The sequence below is a fragment of the Rhinolophus hipposideros genome (assembly GCF_964194185.1).
Source record: "Rhinolophus hipposideros genome assembly, chromosome: 20".
Lineage (NCBI taxonomy): Eukaryota > Metazoa > Chordata > Mammalia > Chiroptera > Rhinolophidae > Rhinolophus > Rhinolophus hipposideros.
In genome coordinates, this window is record NC_138066.1 from 17,136,606 (window position 1) to 17,163,203 (window position 26,598).

General features: G+C 53.9%; 1 protein-coding gene across 4 annotated transcripts in view; it reads left to right on the forward strand.

Moving 5' to 3' along the window:
* Window positions 1-25,122, forward strand: part of SEZ6 (seizure related 6 homolog) — a 42,754-nt gene extending 17,632 nt beyond the window's left edge. The window contains exons 2-17 of one of the 4 annotated variants that reach the window (XM_081029482.1): window positions 2,609-3,265; window positions 3,737-3,870; window positions 12,587-12,782; window positions 16,819-17,004; window positions 19,449-19,617; window positions 19,751-19,917; window positions 20,512-20,706; window positions 20,949-21,087; window positions 21,185-21,381; window positions 21,985-22,179; window positions 22,544-22,735; window positions 22,841-23,038; window positions 23,315-23,353; window positions 23,602-23,719; window positions 23,803-23,902; window positions 24,066-25,122. In XM_081029482.1, the coding sequence (XP_080885608.1) occupies window positions 2,609-3,265; window positions 3,737-3,870; window positions 12,587-12,782; window positions 16,819-17,004; window positions 19,449-19,617; window positions 19,751-19,917; window positions 20,512-20,706; window positions 20,949-21,087; window positions 21,185-21,381; window positions 21,985-22,179; window positions 22,544-22,735; window positions 22,841-23,038; window positions 23,315-23,353; window positions 23,602-23,719; window positions 23,803-23,902; window positions 24,066-24,098 (2,915 nt within the window). In that variant the 3' untranslated portion in view covers window positions 24,099-25,122. The remainder of the gene's footprint in view (window positions 1-2,608; window positions 3,266-3,736; window positions 3,871-12,586; window positions 12,783-16,818; window positions 17,005-19,448; window positions 19,618-19,750; window positions 19,918-20,511; window positions 20,707-20,948; window positions 21,088-21,184; window positions 21,382-21,984; window positions 22,180-22,543; window positions 22,736-22,840; window positions 23,039-23,314; window positions 23,354-23,601; window positions 23,720-23,802; window positions 23,903-24,065) is intronic. The other 3 variants (XM_081029479.1, XM_081029481.1, XM_081029480.1) reach the window with 3 other exon arrangements.
* The last annotated feature ends 1,476 nt before the right edge of the window (window positions 25,123-26,598 follow it).

Below are 26,598 nucleotides of genomic sequence, written 5' to 3' on the forward strand. Positions count from 1 at the left end.
AAATAATACAAGATCTGGGAACAGCCTGACTCGGTGTCTGGCATACAACAGGTGCGTGATTAGCCTGGCCATCTGGGTCCCTACCACCTCCTTCCGCTGACCCTTGATTCACACTCTCCCCTTTGTCAGTCTCTGACCTTTGAACTCAGTCAGGCCAGGTAGAGAGAACCCCAGGAACGAGGAGTGGGGGCTTAGGGGAGGGCCTCAGGCTTCCATCAGAGTCAACCAGGGTATCAGGAGATGCCCTCACCCCAAAAATGGCTTGTCTCCGGGAGATTATCTTACCCTCTCTGACAGTGGGTGGCACCCTCTGGGACCAAGTGGCAGCTGATTGCAGAATCAATTTGCTCGTTTGATATGCTATCTCGATCCCATTTAACCAGTGCTCAGTCCCCCCAGATAACACAATCAGTGCAATCGACAGTGACGGGAGGTGCCCATTAGCTCTGCTCCATTGCCCAGCACCCACCTGGCAGCCAGCAATAGGAGCTGTGCCCACTATGGTCCCTTCCTGAGACAGATGATCTCTTTACAGTGCCTCTCTCAATGAAGAATCACCTACCCTGGGAGCCATGGGCCACCTTTCTTAGTGGGCAATCTTGGAAGGGGACACGGGAGCCCCAGGGGCTGATGAGAAAAGCTCCTCATCCTGTGCCATGCTAAAGTCAGACTCAGTTCACCTGGCAAAGATTTTGTGACATTTGGGGCCTGGGTAAAGAGCATCCCTGTCTTGGCATGTCACAGGCATTGCCTGGACCCTCCATCACTGACTCAGATGAAAGACACAAGACACTGGCAATCATCTGCTCAGGGGGTGTTGTCAGTGTCTGGCACAGAATGCCAAGGCACTAGTGGGCGTCTTTAGTGGGCATCTCAAGATAGGGGTTGGTCTTGGTTTCTCAGGGTTTGGGGCACCAAATTGCCTCTAACCCAGAGGAATGGAGAGCCCTCTAACATGTACCCACCTTCCCCACCCCATTTCTTCCTTCTTCCCTTCTGTCTGACACATCAGAGCTGCCATAGTCTCCTGAACAGAATGTAGACCATCTGCCGCTTCCTCACGCCTGCCAATCCATGGGATGGGTGTAAACCTGTGGAATGACAGCCCCACCATCAGACATGCAGAGGAACCAACCTTCTCCTTGCAAACTCTGCCTCGTCCTGACTGTATTTCCCTTCAAGTCTTCAGGCAGCCATTTTGAGTGTTGTTAGAATCAGAATATCCTCCCAGCCTTCTCAGAACTGGCAAAATTCTATATGAGCTGAATCTGGAGCCCGCAAACATTGACCTTCTCCTGGTAGTTAAGGATCTAGGGAGCCTAGTGGGCCACAAGCAGAATATGCATTATCTCTCCAGCTATATGGTTGCATACATCAATATAATCAATAGCAGAGCAATCTCAGATCAGCAACAGCAATTAAGTTTCATCTCCCATAGCCTATCTAATCCATTGGTAATAGCTGCCTAGATAATTGTTCTGAGAAGGATTCTGAAGTCCCACGTGGCCTCAGCAAGAAATAACCAAAGTTGGTTAACAATGTCTGCGATAGATTGGAGGTTAGGTAGGTAGCATGGCAGATGACCATCCTATCCCTGCCTTAGATCATGCTCTCGATGGACCCTGGCTAGTGTCACAAACAAGATAAAGGGAATTCAGAGAGACACATCAAATGATGAAGGGGAGTAATATTATCTCAGTTAATCCTAAAAAGAAACTCCATTTTGCAGATGAGAAGACTAAGGTTCAGAGAGTTTAGGTTATTTGCCCGAAGTCACACAGCACCCAAGTGATGGGTTTGCAATTTGAAGCCACATCTGCGTTACTCCAGAGGTTGGCTCTTCCCACTCTGTTCACATTACTGTCCTAGAAGGACCAAGGAAAAAAGGAAAAAAACAAAACAAAACAAAAACAAGAAAAGTGACAAAAGAATGACTGACAAGGTAGAGAAATGGGACAATGGAACATGATGGAACCCTAATAAAGATGTCATGTACCCACGAGGGAATCTAAAATAAAATCCCAAATATATGAAGCATTTCCTGAGACTAATGACCAGCAGTTTCACTAAGAACAGAAAATGAACTTAAATGAACTATAATCTCAGGCAGAATAGTCACTGTGGTAGGGTATTGCACTCTTGCTAAGAGTGTCATCTCAGGTCAACTAACTGGTCTTGTGACTTTGAGCAAGTTACTTCTTTCTTTGGCTTGTTTGCTCATCAGTAAGATAAGGCCTTTGAGCTACACTAGGGATGGCAAATATTTATTTGTCGTGTTGGTCTGAGGAATTAAGCATGGCTCCCTGGAGTGCTGTGTTGAGAAGGATTCTGAGGCCAAATCTAAGAACAACAGGAAAGAGTGCAATGATAAATAGTAATGTCCACCTCTAGTGTTGGAGGGGAAAGGATATCTCATGTGCCACCCTTGAAGTATGTGATATCATCTCACTTCCAGCTCTAAAATTCTATAGTTCCATGATTCTCAGTGGTGAGCATACTCCCCAAAGCTCTCTGTCAAAAGAGAAATGGATACCCTACTGCCTGGACTGGGTGTGATTCTGCCCTCTGGGGCAGGGGGATAACCTCTGATCATTCATTACTATTTCAGGACTCTCCTCAGAGGCCCCAACCATGGGAGAAGCTCAGGCCCCAGGCTTCGAGGAGATGGATGGGGAACTGACAATGGCCCCCACACCTGAGCAGCCAGAACGAGGCGTCCACTTCATCACAACCGCCCCCACCCTGAAGCTGCTTAATCACCACCCACTGCTCGAAGAGTTCCCACAAGAGGGGCTGGAGACAAATGAGGAGGAGCTGAGGCCGGCACTGCCTTTCCAACCCGACCCACCTACGCCATACACCCCAAGTCCCCTTCCCCGCCTGGCCAACCAGGACAGCCGCCCCGTCTTTACCAGCCCCACTCCAGCCATGGCTGCAGCGCCCACTCAGCCCCAGTCCAGGGAAGGACCCTGGAACTTGCAGTCAGAACCCCCTATGCTTCATATCACAGCTCCCCTACCTCCAGGGCCCAGCATGGCAGTTCCCACCGCAGCCCCCGGGGAGAGGCCCAGTACTACACCCCCTAGTAGAGCATGGACTCCCACCCAAGAGGGTCCTGGAGACATGGGCAGGCCGTGGGCTCCAGAGGTCATGTCCCGGACCACAGGGCTTGGGATCAAGGGAACCACCGCCACGTCCACGGCATCAGGGGATGATGAGGAGACCACCATCATCACCACCACTGTCACCACAGTCCAGCCACCAGGTCAGCTACGTGCTGGCTTGCAGATTTAGAAATGGGGATCAAGGGAGCTGCAGGGCCCCTGAACTCCTCTCTCCATCACTGTGCCAGCCTGCCTTGCCCTTTGGTATCAAGGGCCAGAATGCAGGAGGCATGTGGATTGGAACCAGATAGACCTGGGTTCAAATCCTCATTGGAAGCAACTACACCAGACCCTTGGAATTTTATTTAACCTCTCTGAGCCTCACCTGTAAGATGGCGATGGGAATACCTACCTCATTGAGCCATTGTGAGAACTAAGATAAGACTGCACACAGTAGGTGCTCAAGAGAAGGTGGTCCCCTTCTTTCAATGAGGGAATAGACGTCCCAAGAGGTGGGCTTCACCACACACACACACACACACACACACACACACACACACACACACGTCAGCTTTAGTTGGACCCACTTTGCCAGGGCTGGACTTAGCCTTGTGTCTCCTCCTGCCTCTCAGGCCTTTGTAGCTGGAATTTCTCAGGCCCAGAAGGCTTTCTGGACTCCCCCATGGCCCCCAGCTTACCCCCTGATGTCGGCCTTGACTGTTTCTACTACATCTCCGTCTACCCTGGCTATGGTGTAGAAATCAAGGTGAGTGACCTAGACCCAGCAGGGGCAAAGCTGTGCGGGGAGGCGAGGAAACTCAGGGGCAGCAGTTGGAGGGAACCTCGAGCCAGGGGTAGGGGATGGGCCTAAAGCATGGTCCGCTTCTGGACCAGGGAGTGACTTGGCTGCTGCTCCCTCGCAGCAATGTCCCCAGCTGAGAGGGGCTGCGGTGTAGCCATCCTTTTCTCCCAGGGGTTTGATCCAGGGCTCAGGAGAACCTGAGGAGGGGGCTCTAGCCTCCATGGGCAGGGGATTGGGGTGAGTGTCTGAATCTATGTGGCTGAGTAGAGAGAACACAGGGCTGCCTGGCTGGGCCTGGGAAAGCCATTCACTCACTCATTCCTTCCGCAAATATTCCCCAAGTAGCTCCTCTGGGCCAGGCCCTGAGCTGCTTCCTGGGAGGCAGAGGTGGGATGACAGACATGGCTGCACCATCGGAGAGGTGACTAGCCGCTAGGGGAAGTCAGACCTATAGCCCCAACCCCCTGCCTGCACCTCCCTGGGCCATCTCATCCCTATTAATCCCCAAACCTCTTACTCCCCAAACCTGAGCCTGCAGGTCCTATAGGTGTGCAATAGACTCCTTGGCCTCTGCGTGCCCCAAACCCAGCTTTCTTTATGGTTCCTTCAACCTACTGGCCACCCCACTCCCGTCTCCAGAGACTGACCCCAACCAGGGAGAAACCTGGAGCAGGGCCCCCACAGTGTAATGGGGATATCACAAAGCTGTGCAATGTGAGGCCAACTTGGCTCTTCCCTTTCCCTCTTCCCCCAGTCCCTTCATCTCACACCCAAGGCCTATCGCCATGACACTCCCAAAACTCAGATCTGCCTGCTTCTCCCCCTCCATGCCCACAACCACAGCTTGCTCCAGCCTCATCATCCCTCCCCCAGATGATGCCGTGCTTGCCTCACTGGTCATCCCACTTACACTTGCCCCTACTGTCTCTCCTTCTTCTACACTGCAGTCATTTTTCTCAAATGAAATCGATTCTACCCTCCACACCTCCCGAAGGGCCTCGGAATCAAGGCCAGTCCCTCTGGGCCCATCTTGTGCCACTTCCTCCCTTGTTCCCAACGCCCCCTTTGCACTGAGCAGCTTGCAGCTAACTAGACGGGCCAAGCCGGCTTTCCCCTCGAGCCCCAAATGCACGTGCTGACCCCTCTGCCTGGAAGAACAGGTCTGCGATCCCCTCCCTTAAGATTCAACCCGGGCATCATTTTCTCTGGGAATTCTCTCCCGATCCCCAAAGCCTGGGGCATCTCCCATCCTAGGGCTTGTCTATCAGTCTGTTTATAACTGTCCATCTCTCCAGCTGGACTGTGAGTGCTCTGAATGGTATCTTGGAGTAAGGGACCCAGAATGGGTTCTCCACGGAATAACTCAATGAATGGACAAGCGGATGGAGGAAGGAAGGGATGAGTGACAGTTGAGAAATCAGGCAGGCAACTGAGAAGCAGAGGGAGGGGGGCCGAGGAGGGGTCCAGGGAACAGGGCAGCAATACCTGCTCCCCACTCCCAGCCTGTACCCCACCCATCCCAAATCCCCTGGATCCAGGCCTAGAGCCAACTACATGTGTCCTGGGGCAGCACACGCTGCTCTCCTCTCTGGGACTGTCATGTCCAGGTCTTTGAGTCAGGACCGGTGGTGGAGGGACCCTCTCCCACCACTGGCAGGCCCCTCCCCTTCTTTCTGTAACTGTTTGCTCCTGGTCTGCCAAGCCCTGTGCCCCTCACTCTGGGCTAACTGGGAGCGTAATTAGGAACAGCCACCACCACCCCCCAAGCCATTAGTACTCAGTGCCGCTTAATTAAGGTAATTAATGTAAAATCATCACCTAATGAGAGGTGGCACCGGCTGTGGCTTACTGGTGGAAGACACCAGCTGCAGGTGTGGGGAAGGACGTGGGAGGGGGCAGATGCCAGGCTGGGTGCCCCCTGCGGGCCTGGGCTGGCTCCACCTGCCCCCCAAGTCTACCACCCGCACTGAGGCCCACTGGACCAGGCTGGGCTCAGTCCTGGTACTCTCCACAAAGAGGCAAGATGTTGGCATTGCCTGCCGTGGCCCTGGCCCTGGCCCAAGCACAAGCCCCATCCTAGATGCCCACCCCCTCATGCAAGCCCTGTGTCTGTTGTCTGCTGTTGCCACATTTTTTTTCACCAGAATGCAAAAGCCGTTACCAAGCAACCTTGAGAGGAAGAACTCCTGGATTGTTGTCAGGAAACATAGCAGGCAAATGCTGGCCTCACCTTCCACCTAGCCAACATGAGACAGAGTCCTTGGGGACCGTGTGGGCCTCGGTGGCCTGAGACAGAGTCTGAGGCCAAAGCAGGGAGGACAAGGAGGGGAAGGGACAGAATCAGCCGGACTGAAGCAGGATTTAAGGTTCTTCTCCTTTCAGGGCCAGTTCCTGCCACCTCTACTCCTATTAGGCCTCCTGGCTGCACCACACAGGCCACTTGGGGACCTGAAGAATTACTGACACAGTAGACTCAATGGCTAGTTGGAAAAACCAAGGCCAGCAAAGAAAGGGAACCACCCAATGTCACTCAGTTAATCATTAATTAATGTTTTTTGAAGAACGAATGTGTCCCACAAATATAACTTGAGCAATTACTAAGTGCCAGGCTCTGCATGAGGCACTAGGGACACAGCTCTTCACAGTTAGTAGGGGCAGCAGAAATCCTAAGCAGTGACCACAGAACGCTCAATGCTGTTGGAAATGGGGATGGGAATCACAGGGGACTGTGGGGCTTCCGCAATGGGGTGCACTCTGCCAGGTGGGGGCGGGGTCAGAGAAGGCTTCCTGGAGGTGAGGATACCTGCTCTGAGGCCCCACGGAGAGAAGCCAGCAGCTAAGCCTGGGTGGGAAAGCAGCAGGTATGGCGGACTGGCCCCTGAAGGCTGCCAGGCAGTTTGGGACAGGTGACTTTATTGCTTAGGAGCAGGAGGTGCGCTTAAGGGCTTCTGGGTTATATTCCTGCCAGAGGCTGGGCCTGAGCAGTGCCCTCCTGCCCAGGGCTGGCAGCTGGGCCAGGCCATGCTGGGCATTGGAGGTGGGATGAGTGAAGCAGTCGGAAGGCCTAGAAGACAGCCCGCTGCTCTTTCAGGCTTAGGGAAACGCCTGTGGCTTCTCCCCATTGTGTGCAAGCCCCTGCCTGCCTCTCCATGAACTCATGAGAATGGCTCAGGGCAGGCAGAAGGGATGAAATCTGGGCAACGGGGATGGGAGGAACCGTGGGAAGAGAGCAGCATCCTAAGGACCAAATCACACCCCTGTGCCAGTCAGCTGGACATCATGCTGAGCCCCTGCTATGTGACCACAGCCTTGGCTAAAGTCTGGGGTGCTGGGTAAGTCCCTCTCAATTCCCTTTTTATTAGGAACGGGTTCAGGGGTTCCAGAATTCCTAGCAGGCCAACTCTGGACCTCCGCTCCTCATAACCTGCCGCACCCCTACCCCCCACCTCCCTTCAGGGTGCTGCAGCTATTTGTGCCTGCCGAGGCAGAGGGTCTGAGCCGCCCACAGAGAGGAGGCCAGGTCAGGCGGTCCATGATCAAAGGAGGCTTGCCTGTTTCAGCAGGGAGTCGGGCATTTCTTGAGAGATCCAGAGAAGACCCTTCAGGATGGGTGGGCACAAACCCCATGGCCCATGGGGGTCCCATCCCTTCTCCAGGCGACCAGTCTTCCCTGAGGTCCCCAGGTCTTTCTGGGCCTGGTGCTTACCTCTCACTGTGCTTGGCATTCTAAGAGCCTTCCCACTGCCAGCCTCCATCTTGGCTTGGCTGCTCCCTATACCATCTGTACCCTGGGCACAGCTGCCCACCATCCCTGCCCTAGTGCCCCAGGTGGCCCCACTGGAACATACCTCTCCCATGCCAGGCCAGCTGCCAGTTTATTAGCCAAAACACCCTGCCCTTCTAGGCCAGGTCAGGACACCAGGAATAGGGTGGTGGGTGAGTGGGGTAAGATTTCTGGCAACCTCCTCTTTTCCTGGCTTCTGAAAGGCCCATTTGAGGTGGGTCACTGGGGTGCAGGCAGCTTTAGTCGCATGGATTCAGGCCCCTCTCCCATCCCTAATGCAGACCCTCCTTTATAAGGCTTTGTGAGAGAGCATCAAGTTCAGACAGGAGGAGCACAGAGGCTGTCATGTAGGACTGGGGTTCCAGTCCTGGCTCTGTAGCCCATCTCTCGTTGACTGGGCTGAGGCCCTGGACTTCTCTGGACCTCAGTTTCCCTCTCTGTAAAAGATTGAACCAGACGATGCAGAAGGCCCCTGCCTCTGAGTGTGGCTCCTTTTCTTGGTTCAGAAATGTCCTTCATGGGCCAGACTTAGCAGTGGTAGCTCAGGCCCTTGATCCTGCTTCCTAGCAGCTACAGAACCTGGGCCAGCAAGAAGGTGGCTCCCAGGTACAGTGCCTCCCAGGCAGAGCCCTGGTAGGCCTGAGGGTGCGGTGGGTCCTCAGTCAGCTGTCACCACGGCCACTGCCAGGGTTTTACCAGGTCGGGGCCCATGTCTCCTCAAGAAAGGGAAAGAAGATTGTTAATTTTGTGCCCGCTCTGTGCTTAACCCTTACAGGTGGGATCTAACTTAATCCTTACAACCCCATGAAGCAGGTACAATTATCCCATTTCCCAGATGAAACAGGGGTTCATAAAGGTCATGTACTTGCCCAAGGACCTTTCAACTGGTCAGTGATTGAGCTGAGATTTGAACCCAGGGCTCAAGAGTCCCTGTCCTTCCCCTGGCCCAAAAGATTGGCCTGGGTGTGGCAAATCCAAAGAGGGAGGTCAGGTGGGGACAGTTGGAGGGCTCCATCCTGCCCCCTTTCCTCAGCCCAGCCCTGCCTACTCCTGTAGGACACCCACCTGGAATTCACCCAGTTTGAGGGCGGAGTCTGAGTTGCTGTCCATGAAGACAAAGCCCTGGAATTGAAAGAAAGGCCAGGAATTGGGAGTCCTGGCCTGGAGTCCCAGCGTTGCCTTGGAATTGCTGTGTGACCCAAAGAGGAGCCCTCAACCGCTCGATGACAAGGGTCCCTCATCTATAGAGTGAAAGTAAACACAGCCTGTCCTGCCTTCCTTAGTGAAGTTTAGTGAGATCTGAGAGGATGATGGATGTGAAAGAGCTTTGAACACTGTAATGGTTCTCATGGGAAAAATTGTGATTATCCTACTGTGGGAGTGAGGGCGCGCGTGTATGTAAGGGCACACGGTGCCAGGACATGTGTTTGAGGGAGCTGTGTGCATGCAAGCGGACTTATGTCCAAGTACACACATGGGTATTGGTGACCAGGCGAGTATAGTGGAACAGGAGATTGGGGGGCTCAGATGCTGGGAGTGGGGCTCACACACAAGTGTCATCCTTGAACTCATCTGCCGGTGAGAGGTTGTACTAGTGTGCAAAGATGTGTGGCACCACCCCGCCTGTGAGTCATCCCATTAGGCCATGTTCTCCATGGGAACAGATAGGCCAGTCAACGCTGATGCTTTGGGGGTTGGCAGAGAGCAACCTGAATCCTCCCACATCCCATCCAAGAAGGAGTCGGTCCCCTTAAAGTGGTATTTCCTTCCTTGAACTGACCCTATGGGCAGTGTTAGTCCAGAGTCCTGCAGGTATTGTCCTCAGCTCCCTTTGCTTCCGTCTTCCCCCTGCCTGGCCCCCAGCTCCCCTCTTGTTACTAGCAAGGGGTGTGGGAAGACAGCTCTCGTGAGCAGAGCTGACATTTCAATCTGTCTCCCAAGCTCTTCAGATGCCTGCAAATTGCATCAAGACTTCATCACCCGCCTTGTCCAACACCCAGCCCTGTCTGGCCCCTGTCAAGCATGGCCCTCAAACAGTGACAAATTACATCCAGCTATTGCAGCAGGCCTGCAAGGGGTGCCTGAAACCCAAGGGACCAGAGTTGCACAGACAGCCTCTAGCTAAGAACAGGGTGCCTTCTGGGCAACCCGGGCTCACTCCATTCCATTCTCTCATCACAACCCTTACCACCAGGTTGAGCTAGGAGCCAGGCCAGCTTGAGGGGGCATTGCCTTCCCCAGATCAGAGGGGGCCAGAGACCTCAGCTCCCAGTTTTTCCAGCTTGATGGGCCTCTGGTTGGAAGGATAGCTGGTGGGAACATAAATCTCAACATCTCAGGAAAACACAGGTCAGGTCAAAACCCATCTCCCTGCTACACCTGGCAGGCCTGAGGCTTGGGAATAAAAACATCTAGAAGTCTATCTGCAGATAACACACCTGCAGATGAGGTTGAGAAGGAGGAGCTGCCTTTGCCTTCAGCAAAGCCAGACTCAGTTACTTAACACCTGTGTGACCTTTGCAAGTTCCTTAGTCACTCTGAGCTTCTGTTTACTTATGGAAATTTTACGGCTTACCTTATACAATTGTGGTGACGATGAAATAATATCTGTAAATAATGCAAGACTTGAAATGTTGTAGGTGCTCTGTAAATGGTAATTGTTTTTGCCACTGCTATGGGCAAAGCAGCAGGGTCAGGAGCTGGATGCTAGAGGTCAAAACAGTGTTTATGCGAATTAGGAAATATGCTAAATTCATTCCTACTTCTCTGTCTTTGCTTCCTCAGTAATTGCCCTGCAGAGATGTCCTCCCTTCCCCCCCATCCTGCCTCCTTAAGGCACTCTCAGCCCCACCTGCTCCATGCACTTTCCCTGAGCCTGCCACCCCTCTCCTCCCCCCTAGAGGATTCCTGCAGCAAGCATTCAGTGCCACTTAAGGCAGAATTATATGCTGCCTGGCATCTCTCGATAATTACAGATTCCACGTGTGTGAGTCTTGTTTGCCCAACTCTAGAATCACAGAATCTCCAAGTTTGAAGGGACCTCATCCAGCCTCCGCCTGCCGCAGGAATTCCCTGAGGAATGTCCCCGGCAGATGGTCAGGCAGCCTCCACCCAAATGTGCCCCTGTGGAGAGATCCCCAGGGAGAGGACAGGAGGCACTTCTTCCCCAGCAACCTGTTTTGAGTTTTCTCTGCTGCCCCAAAGACCCACCGGTCTGTTCTCCTCAGGGCACGTCTGTTCTCAGCACCCACAGTCTTAGGGGCCCAGCACGGCCATCTCCTTGGACCTGGCGGGGCTTAGTATCCTCTGGCTTCCCAGCTCCCAGGAATCTGGCGAGGACTGTCCCAACAGCAGCCCACACCTTTACTCTCTCCACACATCTTTATTGAGACTGCCTAGGGAAGAGGGCATTGTGACCCAAAATGCCACCCTGGACTTTAATAGAGTGATGGATGGAGGACGGGGGGGAGAGCCTGCAGCAAGGGGACTGACTGGCCTGGCTTGGGAGACACAAGATAGTGGCCCTTAGATCTGAAACAATGACTGGCTTACCAGGAAAGGAAGAAGGGAAGGCGAAGGCATTCCCTGTGCAGGGTCTCGCATGTGCAAATACCCAGAGGGTGGACGTGACACATAGCCCATGCCTGCAGTGCAGGTAAATGAGGCCGGCACAGCCACTGGGGCCAACTGTGAGCTAGGAAGTTTGGACCTTGTCCCCTGGGCAATCCGAAGTCACCAAAAGGGTTTGGGGAGGGGAGAGACATGATCCAATCCCAGGTAGCCAGGACCTGGGAGGTGAGTTGGGGATGGGAAGGGTGAAGTCCATTCTCCAGGTGAGAAACAATGGGCACGGGAGATCAGAGCCAAGACTGCCACAAAGGGAGAGAGAGAAAGAACCAACTGGCATATTTGGGAGGTAAGATTGGGAGGGACTTGGTGACTTACTAGATGCCACTTAACTAGCCTGTGGTTAACACTTGAAGGCCCTGCCTCAGAGCAACATGGCAGGGACCCTGGCAACCCTGGAGATCAGTGCTTCTGAATCACCTGGGGATCTTGTTAAAACGCGGAGTATGATTTAGTGTATCTGAGGTGGGGTCTGAGAGTCTGCGTTTCTTACAAGCTCCCAGGTGATGCTGATACTGCTGGACCACATTTTGAATAGCAAAGATCTCCACTAGGCCATTTTTTTCTTTTTACACCAGGCCATTTTATAAGATGAGGAAACTGAAGCTCAAATAGTCAGCATAGTTGTCCAAGATTACGCGGTTAGGATGAGGTCCCAGATCTCTGGGCTCCCAATCCAGGGCTCCCTGTACCAGGCCACACTGCCACTTCCCCTCTGGGCGGGGTCTATTGCTGTTCAATCCTTGTTTGACTGAATGGAGGCCCAGAAGGACGCTCCAGAGATTGAAGGCCCGAGGGTTACCGTGGTAGCAGAGGGACCTGTGACTGCCGGAGGGAAAGACTGGAAAAGGAGGCTACTGAGATCAGAAGCAAGAACAGAATGGCGGCTGGCACGTGGAAGCACAAAGTGTAAGGCCAGACGAAGCAGTCAGCAGGGGCCACGTTGGGCAGGGCCTTCGGGGCCGCATCGAGAAGTTTGAACCGGATGCTATGGGTTTACAAATCTCAGTTCTGCTAATAATCTCTGTGTGACCTTGGATAATTTACTTACCAGCTCTGAACTTCAGGTCCCATCTCACAGGATGACTGGGAAGGTAAAATGAGCTCCTCCTGCTCTGGCGTGCCTAGCTCAGGGCTTGGGGGATCCAATGCCCAAGGGGCACTGAGCATTGGCCGTACCCAGGGCCCGCAGGATCCTCAGGGCAGCAGGGCTCAGTGAGCAGGAAACAGTCTGACGGCTCTGCTTTGCTCTGTCTCTTCCACCGGCAGGTCGAGAACATCAGCCTGCGACAGGGGGAGACAGTGACTGTGGAGGGCTTGGGGGGCCCTGACCCGTTGCCCTTGGCCAACCAGTCTTTCCTGCTGAGGGGCCAAGTCATCCGCAGCCCCACCCACCAAGCGGCCCTGAGGTTCCAGAGCCTCCCACCACCCGCTGGGCCTGGCACATTCCATTTCCACTACCAAGGTAGGCCTGGGCAGTGGAGGGAAGAACCAGCCCAGACTGACTGCCCTCGTGGGGATTTCTGGTGTTATTACAGTTCGGGGGGATTTCTGGTAACATAGAACACAGGGGCCCAGTGACGCTGTGTACAGCTGGAGGTGAGTATTGCATATCTGACACCTCCAGAACCTTCCCTCCTCCACCTACCGCCCTGCTGAAAACTGGTCCTAAAGGAGGACTGACACAGGATTGGGCAGCCCCCAGGCGTGCCTATTGTCATTCATTCATTCATTCAATATACTTTTCTTAGGCATCTGCTTTTTGCTGGGCTGGACACCGGCAATATCAAGATGAACCAGCCAAGTCCTCACCCTCAAGGAGCTCAGAATCTCGGGGAGGCAGACACTTAAACAGACACTAACAATATAAGCCCTCTCCCCAAAGGCAAAGGAGTCAAGGTCAAGGGGCTTGACAATGTCCGTCTGGAGGTGCTTAGTTACCAGCCTGGTCTTTCTGAACTGCCTCACCCTCCCTGGACCTGGCCCAGGCCCCAGTCAGCTCAGAACACCTCTGAAAATAGAGAAGTGGCATGCTATAATGGGAAAAATCACAGAGTCAGAAAATGGACAGATCTGTGTTTGAATCTCCTCCCCACTGGCTGTTGCCCTTGGACAGGTCATGTGAGCTCTCTTACCCTCATTTTCCTCTGCTGTAAGATGAAACCAAAACACCTACTTCACAAAGTCATGATGAGAATTAAACAAAATGGTGCGTGTCAAGTGCTTAGCAGGCTCCATGCAGGAACCAGAAACTAGTATCAAAGAGCTGGTAGGATGAGGAAGGGAGAAGGGGCTTGGGACTCTGCCCCTCTCCCATCAGCATCCCTCCTGGTCCCCACTTCCCCAGGCGAAGTCTTCTTGATCCTTTGCACTGCTGTGACAGGGGAACCAGTTCAAATAGGGGAGTGCTAATGGGGAAATAATTGGTGTGAACAATTACAGGACTGCCTTGAATCGTCATGGACCACTTCCGCAGCCCTGTAGGGGGCCACAGCAAGGGGGGGCAAGCACTCCTCTGGAGACCGGGATGCTTGGAACCCACCTAAGGAGCACTCAGCCTTTCCTGGCCTCTCCACCCAAACTCGGGGAGCAGTATGGCGTGACAACAGGGAGCCTGGTGGTGGACAGAAGCTGGCCAGGGGCTGGCCAGGGGCTTGGCAGAGACAAGGGGCCCACTGAGGGAAGGGTGAGCATCTAGGCGGCCCAGCTTGCCTCCTTAATGGCTCATCCATCCTCCTTAGCAGCGAGCATAATTTCACGCCACGGTAACATTCTCTCTTGCGGCAAATTCCTTTGCAAAATACCCCGGACCTCCTCTCTATTGGGCCAGACAAAAGTAGCTGAAAGACAGTGAGTAGGAGGCCCTGTGATGGGGAGCAGACCCCAAGAAGGGGTTGGGAGAGCTAGCCCAGTCCTGCCTCCTTCTCAGTTCCCAGAAGCCCTCCCTCATCGGCCCAGTTTTTGTCAATGATCAGCTCTTTCCCTAATGAGTGTAATTCCCCTAATTATAGGCTGTAATTAGCACTGATCCCAGAGATGGGAACAGGAGGAGCATGTGCTCACACTCGTGTCCCCCTGGGCCGGAGAAAGAGGGTGCCAGAAGAGAGGGTGAGGGGCCTAGCACCAATCAATGCCCCTTCTGGAGCTGTCCAAGATACTGTTGGAGATCACAAGGATGAGCTCCCACAGGGGCCTCATCTGCAGAACCAGGTTCCAACTCCCCTCCGACAGCATCAGGCAGGGTGAAGAGGCAGAGGACCCTGCCAAGCATCCCCCTCCTCCCTCCTGAGCATTCCTGGCACTGGACTTGGCTCCAGAAACAGATGCTAGGGAGAGAGAAAATAGCTCAACAGATCGCAGTGGTGCAGGCTCTCTGGGAACGGTCGTCATGGCAACAGGAGGAAGCTCGTCCTGGGAAGTGGTACTTCACCTACCATGGAGTCTGGGGGGCTTCGTCATTCGCCCCCAGCCTCCTGCTTCTACCTCATTGCAGCCCAGTTTCCTAATTTGTGAATTGGGGTACCTCCCTTCCCAGAGTTGTGATAAGAACTCCTGGGGAAGATGTAAGTACAAGTACTGAGCATGACAAGTACCGGCTCATGGCCTCGAACTTCCTGGACATCATGCCCCCTCTGCTCTGTGTACAGTGTCCCACACCTTTTCCCCATCCCACCCTGGCCTGGGGTTTCTTCCCAAATCATTGTGAGTGGCCGCTCTGAACAACCGCGGAGCAGCCTGTCTATTACTCTCACATTTCTCCTACTCCTGAGCCCAGGTTTCTACTTCACCTGGGGAAGCCCGTGGGAGAGGGCGAAGCAAATGGGCTCTAGAGCCAGGAGCATCAAGGGCACACTCTACACTTACTGGCCATGTGATCAAGGGAAGTCCTTCAGTCTCTCTAAATCTCAGTTTTCCTCATCTGAAAATGAATGAATAACCCCTATCTTGCCTGTTTTCCTCCCAAGTATCTTGTAGCCATCAAGTAAGAAGAGTGTGAAAGCAATTTAGAAGCTGGAAGGTGCTTTCCAATGTGAGGTGCTTTCAGTAATCGAGATTATAAACAGCAGGCTGGTGCATGCGGTATTTGTTCTGTGCCAGGCATCGCACAACTGTCCTCTCACTTAACCTCTCACGTAACCACACTGGATGCAGTACTCTAAATGGATGGGTAAACAAGGAAACTGAGGTACAGAGAAGTTAGGTAACTTGCCCAAAGTGGCACAGCACGTCAGGGAGACTGTGTTCAAATCCAGGCAGTCTGACCCCAGAGCCCACCTCCTAAGCCCTGCCCTGTACTGCCTGCTAATCACAAGTCACCATTCATTAGCCATTCTCTTAACCCTGTGAGAGAAGGAAGAGTAGGTATCATCCTCCCCTTCCACAGATCTAGTAACTAAGGCCAGGACAAGTGAAAATCACAAAACTTGATTCTGAACCCTGCTCTGCCCATACACAGTTCCTTTTTCTATTCACAGGAAGGCCCAGAGAGTCTAATAGAACCCCTGCCTAGACCTCTCTTTCCATCCACCTGTTGGCATCAGTAAGGGTCGCCCTCCCCACCCTAAGATCCAGGAGTTGTTCCTCAGTCTGCACAGTTCCCATTCCTTCCACCACCCCAAGGGTCTTCAGACTCTGTAGCCCAAGCTCAGCCTCTCTCCTTGACCCTCCTAGGCCTTCTTTCCCACCTCTCAGACCCAAACCCTGACCCCCATTTTTAACTACCACACCAGCTTGGCCCCAAGTTGGGATTTGCCAGATTGTTTTGTAGGATTTGCTGCCACCATTCGGCCACATTTGGTATGACAATTCCAAAAACTACCAAGTTTTTCAGGGTCACTTGTCCCTCCCCCGACTTCCCTGAAGGCATGTCTCGCCTCCCCATCCAGTTTTTAAAAGAAGTCCACAGCCCTTGCTACAAAGCTTTTTAGCATTTCTCAAGGAACCCTGGGAAAGCTTTTAGTGTCAGGCTTCAATCTTTCCTGCTGCATTTCACATCTGTCCCCTATGGGAAAAATAATATAAGTACTTTATATCAGTATAGGCTTTTCACTATTTCAAGCGCTTTCACATCTACAAGTCTTTCAATAAACATTTTTTGAAGATGTTCTATCAGTTGGGTTCCAGGGATACCAAGCTGAATAATACTATCCCATTTATTCTCACAATAACCCTCTAGGTAGGCTGGCATTTTAAACCTCATTTAACAAATGAGGAAACTGGGACACAGAAAGGCTAAGTAGCCCATCTCAGAAAGCTTGGGCCAGAACCTAAGCCTCCTAACTTCCAGCTCTGTGCTTGCTCCACTACCCAGCTCAGACTGCTGGAAATATCATTTGCACCTTTGGGAGAATGGATCCATCTTTTCTGGAACCCCCGATGCTTCCTCTAGCTCCAAGTGACACCTCCAGGCGGGCTGGGGCAACCCCTTTGCCCTGACTGTGACTCAGCACCTCTCAAGACACAGATATATACACACAATGTCACCCATTCTCTCTCTGCAGCCTATCTCCTGAGCTGCCACTTTCCCCGACGTCCAGCTTATGGAGCTGTGACTGTCACTAGCCTCCACCCAGGAGGCAGTGCCCGCTTCCACTGTGCTACTGGCTACCAGCTGAAGGGTGCCAGGCTCCTTGCCTGTCTCAACGCCACCCAGCCTTTCTGGGATTCCCAGGAGCCTGTCTGCATAGGTGAGTGGCCCCAGGGAACACAGTGCTGAACAGGGGAGAAGGTGGGGAGCTAATCTCTGCTATCTCTAGTACCGTCATTGGCTCTCCGTAAGGAAGCCAGAAAATGGCTACACACCTCAGTGGCATCATCCAGGCAGCACTCAGTGAGCACTTGCTATATGGAGGCACCACAGGTATACAGAGCCGAGTTAAACAGGAAGTGTGGCCTCAAAGGACCCACACTTCCAGAAAATGAGGGGAAAAGAAAGCACATGAGTCATCAACTTTCACAGCAGGAAGTAAACATACCAATGAAGAGACATAAAGCGACCTGGCAGAAGACAAAACAATCATTCTTAGTTGGGCATTTAGAAGGCTTCCTGGAGGAAGTGGCATTGAAGATTTGCTGTCGGAAGGAACGACATGGACAGTGACACAGAGACAAGGTGAGGGAGTATTTAGAGACATAGAAGACAACCAGGTTTGACTGAGGCCTGAGGTATGAGGAGGGGCCTTGAATATCGGCCAAGATACTGGGGTAGGGAGCTGTTGAAGTTTTCGGAGAGGCAGAGGGAGTTGCTCAGAACCATTCCTCCGGAGAGCCAGCCAGGTGGTTTCGGGAGGGTGGGAGGCCAGACAGGCAAGTGGGTTTGAACTTAGACAGTGACTTTGGGAGAGAAGAAAGGGGAAGAGGTTCCAGAGACATTGATGAGGGAAAGGGGGAAAGCGGAAGGAGATTCCCAGGTTCTGGTCCTGGGTAATCAGGGAGTCTGGGATTGCTGCCAGCGGAGAGTGGTTTGCTGGCAGAAGGAAGATGGAGTGTTTAGTTTGTAGTGTGAAAGGCAGCTTGGGCTTTTTTCCTTTCTTTTCCTTTTTTTTTTTTTTTTTTTTTTAGCTTGGGCTTTGGAAACTTATTTCCTTCTATATATTCTCCCTGGGTACCAGGCACAAGCAGAGGTGAATGAGCCAGATGGAGTCTCTGCTCTCAGAGAGCTATCTGTCTAGTGGGAAGACCAACAAGCAGCTCAGCAGGTTTAGTGCAGACAGTGCTATGATGGGATGAACATGGGGTGCAGTGGGGTTACAAGGGAGAGATTGCTGCTACAAAAGGAGGAAGAAGGTAAGGAAAGCTTCCCAAGGAGACGACATGGAAGGATCACAAGAATGTTAGCACAGGGAAGTGGAATGGGTTCCTGGAACAGCAGAGGCAGAGGTGTGGAGGCATGAAGCAGCATGCTACAGGGAGGACAGGGTGAGGTGTGCCTGAAGACGAGGCCATGTGGGGAGAGGCTGAAGCCAAGTCAAGAGAGTTGGGTTCATAAGAGGCTTGACTGCTATCTTGAGCTTGGGCTCTACCCAGAGGGTTGTAGGGAACCATTGAGGAATTTAAGTACAGGATGGGGCATGATCAGATTTGAAAGGCAGTTCCATTCTGAGACCAAGCAGAGAAGCAGAGAAGAAACTCACCACAACCCCCTCCCCAGGATTATTGGGTTAAAATATTCTGCCTTGAACATTTGGAGACAAAGGCACTGTCTTGGCAGTCTGGTCGCTGAGAGCTGGCAGGGGCCAGAGCTGCGTGTCCAGGAGAGGAAAAGTGCCGCCTGGAAGCAGCCACACTCCTCTTCCTGAGACCGCTTCACTCGCCCCACTTAACTGCTGGGAATTTGTGACCAAGTAGCCCAGCGGTCCTCAGTAATGGGGACAAGTGAGCTGTTCGGCCTCTCCTTGCGAAGAGAGGACAGTCCCAGGCCACAGGGGTCAGTGCTGGGAAGGCCCTCAGGGGTCAGCCCAGGAAAGACAATGGCAGTAAAGCTATTCATAAAGCGTTCGAGGCCAGCTCCTGGCTAGCACTGTCTGCTCAGAGCACGAGAGTTGGAGGTAAATGGCGTGCACACTATGTCTGTCATCCCTGATCGAATCCTACCCTTTTTTACATTCATTCACTCTTTATTCAGCAAACACTGAATACTAACTCTGTGCCTGGCCCGGAAGACCTGGCTCCTGCCCCAGTTGGTCCCAGTTAAGGGACACATCCAAACAGTAACTGGTTTTAAGAAAGTGGCATGAGGTAAAAGCAGCAGATATACCCAAGAAGGCTGGAGCCCTGGGTAAGGGCCTTTAAGAACGTCCACCTGGGGGGAGTCAGGAAAGGCCTCTCAGAGGAGTCAGAAGAGAGGGAAAGTGACTCACCCAGTGCCACGCAGCTAGGCCATGGCAGATCTACCACAATCAAGGGAGTAACACATGAATAGTCCCAGAGGTGTGAAAGGTTAGGAGGTAGGATTCTGGAGTCTAGGCTGCGTGGAGCTGCAGGGTCACAGGAGCAAAGGATTGAGTTTCGGGACCATGAAGGCAAAGATCCCTGCTGCCCCATGCATAGGGCACAGGGCGCAGAGCTGGAACGGGCAGCAAGGCTTGTTAGGTTGCCTAGGATCCAGTCAGGTCCTGTTCCTGTCACGCAGCCGCCTGCGGTGGGGTGATCCGCAATGCCACCACTGGTCGCATTGTCTCTCCGGGCTTTCCGGGCAACTACAGCAACAACCTCACCTGCCACTGGCTGCTTGAAGCTCCGGAGGGCCAGCGGCTGCACCTGCACTTTGAGAAGGTTTCCCTGGCAGAGGATGACGACAGGTGAGGGGATGTCCTTGTGGGATTGGGAGTGCCTGGCCTGGTAATACCCTGCTGGAGGGACGGTACACCAACACTGGGCCGCACCCCACCTGGGTCAGCAACCAGCCACGCACCTGCCGCTCTGCTGACCCAGGCTCATCATCCGCAACGGGGACAACGTGGAGGCCCCGCCCGTGTATGATTCCTATGAGGTGGAGTACCTGCCCATTGAGGGCCTGCTCAGCTCCAGCCGACACTTCTTTGTGGAGCTCAGTACTGACAGCAGCGGGGCAGCTGCAGGCATGGCCCTGCGCTATGAGGGTGAGCCTGATGGGGCCTAACCAGGGTTGGGGGGCTTGGGCGCGGGCTTGGGCCTAGGGTCTCACACCCTCCCTTTCCCCCTCCATTCCATCATCACTCCTTTCAACTCAGCCCTTGCTCACTTTGCTCTTAGGCCTTCTCTCCCTACGTCTTCCCTCAAGTCCAGGAGTCCTACCCATCCTTGCAGGGGACTCCTGCCTGGACTCAGGCTCTCTGGTCCAAGTGAATGAATTCTCTAGAATTTGAAGAGCAAAACAGGTCCCCATCCTCAGGGAAGGAGAATTGCTGCAAGAGACACTTTAGAACAACTCATGCATGCCTGTGTCCATGAACTCAATTCAAAACATGTATTGTGTGCCCTCTGTGTACTAAGCACAAAACTAAGCACTGGAAATACAATGGTTATCAAGACAGCCTCCTGAGCATAATAGGGATGGGTGCTCTGAGCTATCTCTGCCCCCTACTCCAAGCCCTAGCTAGCAATTTGTAGTCAGGATGAGAAAGGCCCTGGTGGGGTGGGGGGGAAGTAGGAGGACATCTACCCCATGTTTGCCCCAGTCAAGGCTGAGCTGGGCTGGGCCCTGTGGTTTATAGCCTTCCAGCAGGGCCATTGCTATGAGCCCTTTGTGAAATACGGCAACTTCAGCAGCAGCGCACCCTCCTATCCTGTGGGTACCACAGTGGAGTTCAGCTGTGACCCTGGCTACACCCTGGAGCAGGGTTCCATCATCATTGAGTGTGTTGATCCCCATGACCCCCAGTGGAATGAGACAGAGCCGGCCTGCCGAGGTCAGTAGGTACCAGACGATTGGGCTGCCAGGGGCAGGGAGCAGGGTGGGCCCTAGGGAGCCAGCTGCAGAGCCTGGGGCCACAGGGGCCCAGTGACGTGTCATACAAGCTTCCCCCTGAGGAAGACATGGAGGCTCTCAGCAACGAGTAGTCACTCCAGGGGGCAGATGGCAGTCCCAGGACACGGCACTGGGGGGGGAGCATGGAGGGGACGCGCCTCCTGGGCCTCCCCTGCCTTCCAGCCGTGTGCAGTGGGGAAATCACAGACTCCGCCGGCGTGGTGCTCTCCCCCAACTGGCCGGAGCCCTACGGCCGCGGGCAGGACTGCATCTGGGGCGTGCATGTGGAGGAGGACAAGCGCATCATGCTGGATGTCCGAGTGTGAGTGCCCGCTGGGCGAGGCCAAGCCAGCTCCTAAACAATGGAGATGCCGGACGGGCTCCCCGTGCCCACCCTCCCTGAATGTCCTCTTCCACAGGCTGCGCACAGGCCCCGGCGATGTCCTTACCTTCTATGACGGCGATGACCTCACAGCCAGGGTCCTGGGCCAGTACTCAGGGCCTCGTAGCCACTTCAAGCTCTTTACCTCCATGGCTGACGTCACCATCCAGTTCCAATCGGACCCCGGGGCCTCAGTGCTGGGCTACCAGCAGGGCTTCGTCATCCACTTCTTTGGTGAGCTTGCCCCTGCCCCACCCCACACCTGGAGGAGAAGGGGAGCCAGAATGCAGACCCCAAACAATGGCAAGTCAGAGAAGCCCATGCAATGGGGAGCCTGAGCGCGCTTATCTGACAATGGACGTCTGACAATGGTATCACCTGAAGGAAGCCAGTCTTGTTCTCCACCTTCTCCCAGGGCCCAGTGGGAGAGAGAGCCTTCTGTTGCAGCAAGAGAAATAGGGTAGGCAGCAGCAAGAACTGCATAACAAAAATAGGGAGCTATGGAAAAGTATTCTATTCCACCTTTCTGACAATCTTTAATAGAAGTGACAGTTTGCCCCATTTACCCAGCCCCTCTCTCAAGACTGAGAAACTCGCGAACATGCCTTTGGAAGTGAGGTCGAAGCCTAGATGATAGATAACCCAGCAATCTAGGAGACAGAGTGATTGCAGGGACACAAGGAGGGGCCCTTGCGCAGGAAGGATGGATTGCGGAGCCTGCCCAGGCCAGGCCCAGGCCAGACTGGCAGGAGCCAAGTGCCGTCAGGGCGAGGGCGGCTAGCATCGTCGCTTTGGTGCTGGCTGAGGGTCTGCATCTTGCTGCTCCTGTGCCATTAGAGGTGCCCCGCAATGATACGTGTCCAGAGCTGCCGGAGATCCCCAACGGCTGGAAGAGCCCGTCGCAGCCCGAGCTGGTGCATGGCACTGTCGTCACTTACCAGTGCTACCCCGGCTACCAGGTGGTGGGATCCAGTGTCCTCATGTGCCAGTGGGACCTAACCTGGAGTGAGGACCTGCCCTCCTGCCAGAGGGGTGAGTGTATCTGTTCCCCAATGCAACCTACAAGCGTCGCTCCTGGATTCTGAACCAGACTCCTGTCGTCATAGCTGGTATCTTTGAAGTTCCTTCACCTTGCATAGCCTCAGTTTCCTCATTTGTGGAATGGGACAATACCTTCCCATTGGGTTACCTACCAAGCACTCTAAGTATTTCGTTCCTGGTAGATGGCCAATCAGTTTGTGCTGATTCCGCTGGGTGGGAAGGGGACAGACGAGGGGGTATACCAGCAAAACAGTTGAGACAGATAACGAGAGGACGGAACCATGTGGCATGAAGATGTTGGCTGGCCTGGAACAAAGCCAGGGTAGATAGGCTTGTGTTGAATTCTTACCCACAGTGACTTCCTGCCATGACCCTGGGGACGTGGAGCACAGCCGACGCCTCATATCTAGCCCCAAGTTTCCCGTGGGGGCCACCGTGCAATATATCTGTGACCAGGGTTTTGTGCTGATGGGTAGTGCCATCCTCACCTGCCATGACCGCCAAGCCAGCAGCCCCAAGTGGAGCGACCGGGCCCCCAAATGTCTCCGTAAGTGTCAAATGGGTAGGAGGGAAGCCTCTGGTGGGAGATAAAAGATGCTGCCTCTCGAGGCCATGGGCCTGGCACCCTCACTGGGCTCTGCCTGCTTTGCAGTGGAACAGCTCAAGCCATGCCATGGCCTCAGCGCCCCCGAGAATGGCGCCCGCAGTCCTGAGAAGCGTCTACACCCAGCGGGGGCTACTGTCCACTTCTCATGTGCCCCTGGCTATGTGCTGAAGGGCCAGGCCAGCATCAAGTGTGTGCCCGGGCACCCCTCACATTGGAGCGACCCCCCACCCATCTGTAGGGCTGGTGAGTGCTCTGCCACCCCGAAACCTCTGCCGGGCCCTTAGGGCTGCTCTGGCAAAGATGTCAAATGCTGAGAAGAGAACCCCCTACCCATGCCCTCTTCGTGTTACCCTTGGCCTCCCCAGTCTCTGCCAGATTTTTCTGACCTGGTGACACCAAGACAAATGTTGGGGTGGGCTCTCCTTGGACAAAACCTTCCCATATTCAGCCCACTCCCTGCCTTAGTAATTTGGCCTTCTGGGCTTACCCACTGCCCTTGGCCCTTCCCTCTTGTTCCAGCCTCTCTGGATGGGTTCTACAGCGGCCGCAGCCTGGATGGTGAGCCCCCACCCTTGAGGGCCAGGGAAGTAGTCTCCCTCTCCTGGTTCTCACAGCTCCCAGGCCATGGGTTCCCCAAGGAGGGAGGGCAGAGAGAGAGATCTGGGACTAGAAAGGCAAAAAGCTCCTTCCCTGCTCCCAGCCAGCTGGAGGGAGCTGGTGGCTGGATGCCCCTGGGCAGAGGTGAGAGGAATATGGGCTTCAGGTGACGGGGACCTCTGCCCCAATCCCACCCTCTGTGTTTTCAGTTGCCAAGGCGCCCGCTGCCTCCAGCACCCTGCGCGCTGCTCACATCGCAGCTGCCATCTTCCTGCCACTGGTGGCAGTGGCACTCTTGGTGGGAGGTGTGTACCTGTACTTCTCCAGGTGAGTCTGGCTTCCCTTCCTGCTCTGCAATCTGACTCCCTCCTTCCCAGCACTCCGGACTCACAGGCTTCTTTGTCCCACAGGCTCCAGGGGAAAAGCCCCCTGCAGCTGCCCCGACGACCGCGCCCCTATGACCGAATCACCGTGGAGTCAGCTTTTGATAATCCAACTTACGAGACTGGAGTAAGTACCCATGTCAGCCTTGTCACCCTATACAGGACCCAATTCTATGTTCCCTTGGGCAGGTACCTCTGAGGGTCCTGCCACGCCCTCTCACTCTTTCCCTTTTCCTTGGGAAGGTGGATTAGGGTTGACAAACCTCATACAAGTTTCCAACTCCCAGCAGTCTCTTTCCTTTGCAGGAGACGACAGAATATGAAGTATCCATCTAGGTGGGGGCAGCCTGGGGAAGCCAGCTCAGCCCTGCATCACAGCCCAGCAGCAGGCGGCCAGCTGCCTGCTGTCCCTCCACCTCCTGTACATACCACCTGGGAAGACACCACCAGTCCCTCAAAAAGTTGTGCCCTGCCCCACCTGCAATCCCCACCAAGGCCTATTTCCTTGGTACCACTGCCCACTTAGGGTCCTTCCTTGGGTCTAAGTCATGGGTCATCTGCCTCCGGGGAGAACACAGCTGGAGCATATGCACCAAGCCAGCACTCTCCTGACCTTCCTTCATGCCCTGCACCTCCGGCCTGGAATTCACAGGCAGAGCAGGAGCACCTCTCACATGACCACCATCCAGCTCTGGCATGTAGCACCCTGCAGCAGGGTTGAGGGTGGTGGAAACTGCGCCAGCGTGCTTCTCACAGGGCCGTCACCAGTAGCCAAAACTGCTCTCAACAATGACCTCTGGGTAGTACTGGCATGCCAACGTCAGCTCCTTGAGGTCTCTAGTCCTTCTCTAAGGCCCCAGGAATGAACTGTTCTGCCTCCTGTCCCTTCCTAGTGGAGGTAACCATTCTAAGGGACCCTAAGGGGTTTAGGGACCCTACCCGAGCTCAGGTTGGGCTGACCTAGGCATTCATGCTCCACACCAAAGCAGGACACCCCACTACTCCCCTGGCAGCCCTAGACCCTGAGGAGAGGGAGACCTTCTTCTGATGCAAGTCTAGCTGTTACGATCATCCTCTTTCCCACAAGTCCCTCCTCTAACCCCAGACACTGGCCAGACTCCCCTCCTGGCCACTGTGTTTTGAGAGAAGGGGAGTGGACAGGCATATTCTGGAGAAGAGCACAGGTCTAAGGGTCCGGGAACGGGCATGGAACAGGGGTCAGAGAGCCCCAGGGAGAAGAGCTGGCTGCAGGCCACTTTGTACACACAATGTATTACATGGGGTCTGGCCTCCAGCCAGAGAACAATCTTCTATTTCTGCTGTTTCCTTATTAAAATGGTGTTTTGGAAAAAAAAAAAAAAAGAAACAATGGCCAGGTGGAAGGTGCTTTATTGGAGGAAAAGGAGGTGGGAGGTAAATGGGATGTGGACGTCAGGGCCAGCAGACATGCTGGACCCACCAACGAATAACCCCCAGATGTCATAAAAAACCAGTTACATGCAGGTGCTGCAGGGATCCCTGTCCCCACATCAGTGCAACAGATGGCAGTGAAATGAGAGGTCCCCATGGCTGGTGCCAGTGGGGTGTGGGAGCCCAGCAACCCAAATGATCATCCATCTCCCCCTCATTTCCTCCTCGTTGCCAGATCCAGGGCTACAGGCTGGCAAACTCCCAAGTGCCCCCTCACTGTGACTGCATTGCTGACAAAACCCAGGAAGCTTGAACATCTCTCCTTCCCCTTCTTTCCCAGCTAGCAAGGCTCAGGATACTGGAATAGGAATCAGAGACAAGCTGTGGACATGAGGCTCTAATCTGTCTGGGCCTCAAACACATCCAGATTGTCAGGAGCAGGGACAATGCACCTTAGGGGCTTGGCTCCTAATTTTGGGAAAAGCCCTAATTCCATGGACTCTGGGAAGAGGTGGCTGGGTGGAATCTGCTTACGTTGCCAAGTTTGGTTCATCTCATCCCCATACCCTTCCCTTATAGCCCCCAGCACCTCCTGAGGTGAAAGCGTTCGCCCAGCCTTAGTTCCCAGAATGTACATCCAATGCTAGAGGTGTGTTCTGCGTGGCTGCTCTCCAGAGGAAGAGCAAGAGGCAGGCAATAGGAAGTTATGGGAAGTCAGAAGCCAAAAAACAAAATCCCTGAAGGAAATCACAACAGCAACCAGCACCTCCTGCTTCTACAGTCTTCCAATAGGGAGGTCTTAACCATTCATGGCTGTCCACCTCCTGGGTCTAACACAGACTACCTTGAACATGGAGCGGCTCCAGTCCATGCAGAGTGCAGTGCCTAGATTGGCCACAAGAGGTCACTTCTGAAGGCTTCTGTATCCCACCTGCTCTCTCCCCTCAATCCTCCTTGAATAGCCAGGGCTGGAGCTCTCCAAGGTGGCACCAAAACTCCTGGCCTCGCCGGGCTGACCTCACCCTCCAAGTCCAAAGAAGAAGGTGTGTGGAGTGATCAGTTTCCCTGGCACTTGTCAACAGAGCCAAGTATTATTTCCCTCATTAGCCCATAGCCTATTCCTACTCTCAACTGCAACTGATGGTGTTCATCAAAGTAAAGCCTTGCTCCCTGGGCTTGTGTCAGTGGCTTGCTTATCTGCCCATAGTGCCTTCAGGCTAACACAGCAGCACAGCTGGGCCCCGAGCAGTAGAAAGGAAGTCAGTAAGAGAGGGCTCATGAGGCCTCAACTTCTGAGGGCATGAAATACAGCCCCAGAAAAGATGAGGTCTGACCACTTCCATACATCTAACTCAGCCCTCTTCTCGCTGAGGGCCACATCTCTGGACCATGGCCACTAAGATTTGTTGTTTG